Here is a 10182-nt window from a genome sequence, read left to right on the forward strand (position 1 = left end):
ATACATACATACACACACACACACACACACCGATAGTGGCTCAAAATACCTAGAACTGACGAGAGAGAGAGAGAAAATCATAAAGCATGCCTCATTCATGAAATGCAGAGTCAGTCACTATTTAATGTAGTGTACATGCACAAACACATACGTTTGTTCTGTGAATTGTGGGCACATTCCACAATTTTTATAATGTACAAGCTGTATTATTTATTGCCCTAAATTGCATTTTAGGGGAAAACATTCACTATGAATGTTTTATAAGCGGTGATGCGTGTGGCGCAGTGGGTAGCGATATCGCCTCAGAGCAAGAAGGTTGCTGCTTTGAGCCTCGGCTGGGTCAGTTGGCATTTCTGTGTGGAGTTTGCATGTTCTCCCCATGTTGGTGTGGGTTTCCTCCTGGTGCTCTGGTTTCCCCCGCAGTCCAAACGCATGTGCTGTAGGGCAATTGAAAAAGATAAAATTGTCCATAGTGTATGTGTGTGAATGAGAGTGTATGGGTGTTTCCCAGTGATGGGTTGCAGCTGGAAGGGCATCCGCTGTGTAAAACATATGCTGGATAAATTGGTGGTTCATTCGGCTTTGGCGACCCCAGATTAATAAAGCCGAAAAGAAAATGAATGAATGAATTATTTATAAGCTTTTCGAGAAATGGGGACATCAGCAACATCCTCATAATTCACCCTCTCATTGTAATACCTGTGTAATAGGCAAGGCAAGTTTATTTATTTATTTACCTATGACACTCACATTTGTGTCTTGATATGTCACTCTCACACACACACACAGACACACAGATTTGTTTCACTATCTTAGTCAGGACATTACATTAGACGTCCACTGTTTTTCTCTCAGGTTAATGACACAATGGCCTACCCCCAACCCTAACCTCAACCCTAACAGAAACATCAGATACTAACAAAAGCATATTCTGGCAGTCAGTCAACACCAGTGGGTTGTTTGTTATCGCTATATAAGTGAGGACAACTGAGCACTCACAGTCACAAGTATAGATAAACCTGTATACACACACACACACACACACACACACACACACACACGAGTAGTGTCCTCCAGAACTGAATATGATCTTCTCATTAAGGCACAGCTGGTTATTGGGATTCAGGTGTATGAAGTCATTTCCTGAGAATTCATGAATAATTCATTAGAGTTAGTAGGAAGTGGGTTTGCAGGGCAGCAATATTGAAAACCTTTGCAACAGGCATAAATAGGCAGAGGGATCTGTGTCGTTATAATGCCGTCGATAAGCTTGGTTGGTAATAAAGATGCACAACCAGGGATTTCTTGATTTAGAATTTGCGTTATCTCTACATGCCTCCTCATTCATTTCACTTTTTGTGTCGTGTATGAGCTTGCTCAATAATCATGAGCAAATGGGTCAGGGTTTCATATATTACAATGCGTTTTCATAATTTTCAGAGCCCAAAATGAATGATTTACCCAATTTATCTCTAACCACACCATACATAAACAGTTTATTATTATTATTTCTTAGCCACAAATTTTAAATGTGTGAAAACATGCAAAATATAGCTGAATACTATACTTTTTATTTAACAAAACATATGCACAGTCATATGTCCTGGCTAAACGTCCCAGATCACCAGTTAACTACACATAAATGAGGAGTTATTCTCCCATTAAAGCAATGTTATTGTAAAAAAAAAAAGATAATTAAACCATATTAATGCAAAAGAAAGCAGGTAAAAAACATACTGTGTGATAATGAAAGGATGATCACACACGCATGGTTAATGATAGACCCATAAATTATCTTTTCAAAGAATGGTTAAACCCAAAGCAACTGGCGCTGCTTTTAATGAGTCAACTCTGAAACTCTTGAAAGCAGCAAGACTGTGGGTGCACTTTCCTCCCTTTTTGTTCAGTCTATTTGAAAAAGAACTGATCGCATCAGTTGTGTTTCTAGACACAGTTGCTTCACAAAAGAAAACGGGAGCGCGTACGCGTTATAAACAGTTGCGCGCATCACCTCAGCTGTTAGCGCGAGTGATTATCCTCTCATTCGGTATTCACCTGCTTTGCTCGCGCGAAGTTGCGAACGCAATTATTTTTGTCAGTCTTGTTGCTCCTCAATCGCCTGTGCATGCATATTGGACCATCCTTATTGTCGAACCCTGCTTTTAAAATTATTATCAACCAGCCAAAGTGGCTTGTGGAAGTGTCTGTCTTACCCGCCACCGCCGAAATCTACCCGCATTTGGCTGGTGGCGGGTGTAAATGTAAAGCCCTGTAAGTAACCCAAACAGTATTTAATATCTTTACACTGAAAATGAAAACAGTATATTATACTCTGATGAGGTTCGAACTCGGATCGGCGGCGTCGAAACGTAATGCGCTAACCACTAAACCACGACGACGCTGTTAAGCACTGCTCTGTTATCTGCTGCTATTGATGTCTACTCTTTTTCTCCCCTTTTAAGATTTCTAATCGAGTAATGTCAGACTTATTAATGTAGTGAATCATCTGATTTTCTTTGAGCAGGTGTAATATTCATTAATATTCACTAAGGTGTCGTTGTTTGGGGTGGAATGGGGTGCAGATGATCATCATTAAACTGCGGGCTGCATTTTGCTCACTGGGCTGCGAGAAATTAAATAAAACGGGCGGAGCTCAGCAAAATAATGAATAAAAAGAGTGAGGTTATGGTCAAATAAATGAAAAAAGTGCAACTGCTGAGAGTGCAAGCAGCTAGGGACACCGGCCCTCGCGGCCAAAAAACGGACCGGCCCACCGGGAATTCTCCCGGTTCTCCCAATTAGCCAATCTGGGCCTGTGCACAACCAACAGCAACCAACCAACAGTGCAAGCGTGACAGTGAAAGATTGAAGCAGTGCACTGACGCTACCCCCATAGCAAAATTTCCCTGGCCCAGATCTGGCCCACACCGTCAGCATTTGCTTGGCCCACATGCCGCAGTGAATTACAGCACATGACTGGACCAAGTCTGGCTTCCATACAAGAGGCAAACATGGACCATATCTGGGCCAAGTCTCAGCCAAGTTAATAACCCATAACCGGGCCAGACATGTTAGTGTGTCACGACTGCAATGTTTTTTATAAACACAATGCTAACCGCTGAGCCAGTGTGTCGCCTGTACATTTAAATTCCATGTAAGGCTGTAAGGATCACTTCTGTGTCTTTCCACAGTCCAGCAGTGTCTGTTCCTCCACCATCATGCATCTGTTCTGTTTTCCAGCTGTATCTGATAGTGAAACTTACACAACACAACACAACACACTCCCGCCCACACGACGACAACAATGTTCAGTTCAGTCTCAGCTCTTCTTCAACACCAGCAGCTCAACACACAGCAGAGAATGGAAACAAACCATCGATGAACATCATGTGCAGATCAGCACACCGATATCAGACACACACTGCACACCTGTCGCACTCACACACACACACTTGTATAGCTATCTTTATGGGGACTTGCCATTGACATGATGTTATTACTGTACAGACTGTATATTCTATTTCAAACCCTCACAGGAAACAATCTGCATGTTCACAATGATCAGAATATTTAATTCTAAAAGATTTATATGAGTCATTTTCCTCATGGAGACCAAAATGTCCATCCAAGGTCAAAATTTACTAATATTGCTATACTTTGGGGGACATTTTGGACACACACCACACACACACACACACACACACACACACACACACACACAATAACAAAGAAACACAAAGACATACAGATACACATAGGCAGACATGCACACACACACACACACAGATACACAGACACACAAACTCATGCAGACAGACACACATATACAGACACACAGAGACAAAAACACATATAGACACACATGTACAGACACACACACAGAAAACAGACACACAGACAGACATACACATATACTGTACATACACACACAAACAGACACACATATACAGAAACACACACACACACACACACACGCAGACAGGCAGACACATACACACACACACAAAGAACAAACACACACACACAAACAGAAACACATATACTAAAACACAAACACACACAGGCACACAACTAGACACACACACACATACACCGGGGCACACACACACACACACACAGATAATCATTCACACACACTCAGACAGACACACACACACGCAGAGACATACACAGACACACACATACTCAGAAACAAGCACACACACACAAACAGATACACACACAGTCAGATAAACACATATGCATGCACACACAAACACACACATTCATACAGAAACAGACAGACACGCACACACACACAAACACACACATTCATACAGAAACATACACACACACACACACACACATTCATACAGAAACAGACAGACACGCACACACACACAAACACACACATTCATACAGAAACATACACACACACACACACACACATTCATACAGAAACAGACAGACACGCACACACACACACACACACACATTCATACAGAAACAGACAGACACGCACACACACACAAACACACACATTCATACAGAAACATACACACACACACACACACATTCATACAGAAACAGACAGACACGCACACACACACAAACACACACATTCATACAGAAACATACACACACACATTCATACAGAAACAGACAGATACGCACACACACACAAACACACACATTCATACAGAAACATACACACACACACACAAACACACACATTCATACAGAAACATACACACACACACACACACACACACACACATTCATACAGAAACACACAGGGACAACTACACACACACACACTCTTTCTGATGAAAACTGCTGTCAGCTGCTGTCTACACGTCTATCTGAACATCACGTCCACACAACACACACACACACACAGGAGATATGTTAACACTCATTGTGTTTGTGTTCTCTCCCGACAGCTGTGTGTGTTCATTCTCGATCTCAGGATCAGATTATTCTGTCTATATAAGAGCAGCACAGAAACAGACGCGCACAAACACACACACACACACACACATCTGACCGTCGTTCCAGCGTTCTGTTTCTCAGTGATGTGCAAGGGGCTGTCCGCCATCCCCTCCTCATGCCTGGAGAAGTGAGTATCTACTTTCTTGAACACACACACACACACACACACACACACATGATGGAATTGAAATTGTGTTTGGATGTGACATTATGTTGTGGTGTTTCAGGGCGAAGGGCATGAGGGTCAAACTCTCCCACCTGGCCGAAAAACAGGACAAACACAGGTAACACAACTGCACCGACTACTCCCATTGAAAGGGGTCATATCACACCGTTTTACTAGATGTTAAATAAATCTCTGATGTCTCTAGAGTGTGTGTTTGTGTGTGTGTGTGTGTGTGTGTGTGTGAAGTTTCAGCTCAAAATATCACACAGATAATGTTTAATAACTTTTTGACTGAGTTCGCGTGGGTTTCCTCCGGGTGCTCCGGTTTCCCCCACAGTCCAAAGACATGCGGTACAGGTGAATTGGGTAGGCTAAATTGTCCGTAGTGTATAAGTGTGTGTGTGGATGTTTCCCAGAGATGGGTTGCGGCCGGAAGGGCATCCGCTGCGTAAAAACTTGCTGGATAAGTTGGCGGTTCATTCCGCTGTGGCGACCCCAGATTAATAAAGGGACTAAGCCGACAAGAAAATGAATGAATGAACTCTCTGACTGACCCTTTTAGGCTTTGATCCTAATTGCGGTGTTTTGGTGACTGTCGCTTTAAATGCAAATGAGATTGTGCTCTTTTCAGAAGAGGGCGGAGCTACAAATGCCTAATGTTTGCAAAATAGTTCTCTTTTAAACAAACATCCTGGTTTGAGTGAAAATAAATGACATTTTGTACTAAAACAAAAAAATCCACTTAAGAACAGGACATCTGCTGAGTCTTAAAAAGTCTTAAATTTAAAAATTCAGGCCTTAAAAACTCTTTAATTGACTAAAATATGGTGTTGTATTTATTTCACCCTTATTTCTCTAGCGCTTTTACAATGTAGATTGTGTCAAAGCAGCTTCACAAAAAAAAAAAAAGATCATAGTAAACGTAAACAGTGTAATTCAGTTATTAGAGTTTAAGTTCAGTTCAGTTTTGCTTAGTTCAGTGTGGTTAATAATCACTACTGAGAGTCCAAACACTGAAGAGCAAATCCATCGATGTGCAGCTCTACAGATCCAGAACCATGCAAGCCAGTGGCGACAGCGGCGAGGAAAAAAGAAAACTTCACAAATTGGCAAAAGCAGAGAAGAAAAAATAAACCTAGAGTGAACCAGGCTCTCTCTTAAGTATGTCTTAAATGATTTTAAACTGGTTTTAATTTTCCTGTCCATGTGAAGCTATAATCAGTAAAACCAACAATCCAGCTAAAAATAAAAAAGGTTTAATAAAGGTATAATTGATTAATTGTTTTTGACTAATATGGTATCATTATCTTCCTGACATCATTACAATGACATTTGTTTAAAGGTTCTGCATGTATTTATGCAAACATGTTTGCTGTGAATAAATGTAGTTTATTATAGTTTTTAAAACTTCTCTTTTTAAGTTTTGACACATTATTTAAAATATGTGGCTGAGAAATAATGAATTTAAATTTACAAGTACAAAAAATATTCCACTGGCCATTACCCAAAAACATCCTGTGAAAGTCTGAAATTTCATTCATAATGCTCTTAAAAGGTCTTAAAAAGTCTTAAATTTGACTTGGTAAAACCTGCAGAAACCCTGAAATAAGTATAAAAAAATAAAAAATAAAAAATAAAAACAACAACAACAACAGCTAGATCATTCATCCATTTTCTTTTCGGCTTAGTCCCTTTATTAATCTGGGGTCGCCACAGCGGAATGAACTGTTAACTTATCCAGCATATGTTTTACACAGCGGATCCCTTCCGGCTGCAACCCATCACTGGGAAACATCCATACACACTCATTCACACTCATACACTACTACAGCCAATTTAGCTTACTCAATTCACCCAAACCGCATGTGTTTGGACTGTGGGGGAAACCGGAGCACCCGGAGGAAACCCACGCCAACATGGGGAGAACACGCAAACTCCACATAGATACGCCAACTGACCCAGCCAAGGCTCAAACCAGCGACCTTCTTGCTGTGAGGCAATTGTGCTACCCACTGCGCCACCGTAATGCTCATTATTTTCTAGATATTGTAATGAAATTCTAAGATAAGCAGAATTATTTTCACAGTAGGGTTTCTCAAAATAGCAATAATGTTCCAATAGTTTTGTTTTATATCAATCAACCGGCAATTCTGTGAAAAAACACATGAGAATAAGTTCTGTATTGTAAAACGTTAACAAATTTCTCACGACGTCTATAAGTGGTAAGAAAAAGTTCTGAGGAAAACATTACAGAATTGCATTTTAGAAATCAATATTGACCAAAATGACCAGATATATACAAATAAAGAGGGTCACCAAAAACCTTCATATCACAATTTAGCCATTTTTCTCAGTTCTGAAAACCCAGAAGTGTCAGAAATAAGGGTTTTTACAATCATTTTTTAAATATACAAGCCACTAGCTTGCATGTTTCAGGATCTGAAAAGCTTCTTCAGTGTTTGGACTCTCAATAATGACTTCAAACCACACTGAACTGAGCTAAACTGAACTGAACTTAAACACTAAAAACTGAACTACCCTGATCCAGTTACTATGACCATTTATGTGAAGCTGCTTTGACACAATCTACATTGTAAAAGCGCTACACAAATAAAGCTGAATTGAATTAAATATTTATTCAGAGTATAAGCATCCCTTTAATCTACAAAGCATCTTCATATGTTTTTTGTTGTTGTTTTTCTGTCAGAGTGAATGAGGAGAAGCCGCCGCAGGATCTGGAGTCTCTGCTCAGCAGTAAACGTGAGCCTCCATGATCTCCTCTTGCGTTTGCGAAGCTCGATCTGCTCTTCATCTGAGTTGTTTATCTGTGTGTGTTCATCTGCAGTGGGCGTTCAGGCTTTCCGCTGGTTCCTGCGCTCGGAGTTCAGCGAGGAGAATCTGCAGTTCTGGCTGGCCTGTGAGGAGTACAAGAGCTCATCCGGAGCCAAGCGCATCTCCAAAGCCCAGCTGATCTACAAGCAATTCATCAACCCTGACGCTCCACACGAGGTGAGACCAGACCAGTTTAACCCATACCTGTCAACACTGGGATGTGAAAATAAGGGATATGCCCACCATGATAAGGGATTAATATTTAGAAATTAAATATTTATATCTAATACAAACTACATATTTTTGCATTTATTAGCATTTTATATACTTTTTATTTCTATACACACATAATTTATACACTGCGAGTACACATACATTATGTAAACACATAAAATTAATCATTTAACAGCACTAGTAATGTGTGTGTGTGAAAATGTTTTATTAATATTTAATGTAAATAAAATGTTTTACAACATTTAGCCTAAAGTCATCTTTAGCTTTAATGGGAAAAATAAGTACAAAATAATATTAATCAATTATATATACATTAATCACATGTATTTACATTTAATCTAAATATTGTAATTCAATAATTTAGATTATTAATTATGTTGTTTCCTCCTGGGGCTCCAGTTTCCCCCACAGTCAAAATATTGTGGTACAGGTGAATTGGGTATGCTAAAATTGACCGTAGTGTGTGTGTGTGTGTGTGTGTGAGAATGAGTGTGTGTGGTGTTTCTAACATGTTAGATAAGTTTTCGGTTCATTCCGCTGTGGCGATTAATAAAGCAACTAAGTCGCAAAGAAAATGAATTTATATATATATATATATATATATATATATATATATATATATATATATGTATTATATATATATATATAAAATATATATATATAAATATATATATGTATAAAATATATATATATATATATATATATATATATATATATATATATATATGTGTGTGTAAATATAAATATATATATATATATATATATATATAGATATAAAATATATTTACATATATATATATATATATATATATAAATACAAAATATATATATATAGATATAAATATATATATATAGATAGATATAAAATATATTTACACACACACACATATAAAATGTATATATGTATAAAAATATATATATATATATATATATAGATATAAAATATATTTACATATATATATAAAAAAAATATATATATAAATATATATATATATTTATATAAATATATATATATATAAAAAAAATATATAAATATATAAAAAATATATAAATATATAAATATTAAAAAAAAAAAAATATATATATATATATATATATAAAAATATATATATATATATATATATATATATATATATATATATATATATATATATATATATATATATATATATTTATTAACTAAATAACCCAAACATATCCTTAATTTTCCCTTTCTAAGTTTCATTACTCTTTTTCTGACTTCAAGTTCTTGATAATATAGATGTAGTGTGTAAAGTGTGTGTTGTTTCTCAGGTGAATCTGGACAGTGAGACGCGTGAGGCTGTGATGCAGCTGATGGAGGAGCCGGCGGTGGACACGTTTGATGAGGCTCAGCTCCGCATCTTCACCCTGATGGCCAAAGACTCGTTCCCTCGATTCCTGCGCTCGGCCTACTGCCACTAAAGCACTCTCTGATCCCGTAGTCAGACTGCTGTTCATATAAGCAGACACAGTTCACATGTAGACTCTGTATTATTAAACCTGTCCATTTAATAAACATACTTGTGTCAAGAGTGGGAGTGTTTTGAAAGCTGTCTTACACACCAAGAGAGCCAATCAGAGAGCTGAAAGCTGAAGGTCAGCAGACTGAAGGCTGAGTAAATCAAATAAAGCACAGAGTAGCATGGCATTGGCGACCGCAGGAAAACCTTGAGGGGATTTCACACAACACAACGCAAGTGTGTGTGTGCCTAATGAAAAACAGCACTGATTTATGAGACAAACACACACTATAAAAGCTGAATGCAGTGCTGAAATGAGCTCTGGTGGCCCAGAATGAAAAAGTTTCAGACAAACTACAAGTGAAATCTAAATTAAGTATTTTTATGTATAATTTTTAATGTCAGTCTTGAGGACATCTATACGCTAATGTGCTCCACAAATAGTGACATTTGCGTTTAGAAAAAACATCCAATGTTTGCAGTTTGTCACTTCCTCCT

The 10182-nt window shown here is 38.0% G+C and overlaps 2 protein-coding genes across 4 annotated transcripts in view; one reads left to right on the top strand and one right to left on the bottom strand.

Moving 5' to 3' along the window:
* The window catches only part of si:ch211-196h16.12, a 48071-nt gene extending 38315 nt beyond the window's left edge, over positions 1-9756 (top strand). For 2 of the 3 annotated variants that reach the window (XM_073907445.1, XM_073907447.1), the window contains exons 5-9: positions 4923-5098; positions 5199-5255; positions 7845-7897; positions 7983-8146; positions 9497-9756. In XM_073907445.1, coding sequence (XP_073763546.1) covers positions 5055-5098; positions 5199-5255; positions 7845-7897; positions 7983-8146; positions 9497-9646 — 468 coding nt within the window. In that variant the 5' untranslated portion in view covers positions 4923-5054 and the 3' untranslated portion in view covers positions 9647-9756. Of the gene's footprint in view, positions 1-3109; positions 4246-4681; positions 5099-5198; positions 5256-7844; positions 7898-7982; positions 8147-9496 lie in introns of those variants that run through there. The other variant, XM_685411.9, reaches the window with a different exon arrangement.
* zgc:136864 overlaps positions 9710-10182 on the bottom strand; it is a 1619-nt gene continuing 1146 nt past the window's right edge. Inside the window, exon 3 of the mRNA NM_001040044.2 lies at positions 9710-10182. This exon is cut by the window's right edge and continues 724 nt beyond it. The gene's annotated coding sequence lies outside the window, so the exon portion shown is untranslated.

Source organism: Danio rerio, chromosome 1 (genome assembly GCF_049306965.1).
Source record: "Danio rerio strain Tuebingen ecotype United States chromosome 1, GRCz12tu, whole genome shotgun sequence".
Taxonomy (NCBI): Eukaryota; Metazoa; Chordata; class Actinopteri; order Cypriniformes; family Danionidae; genus Danio; species Danio rerio.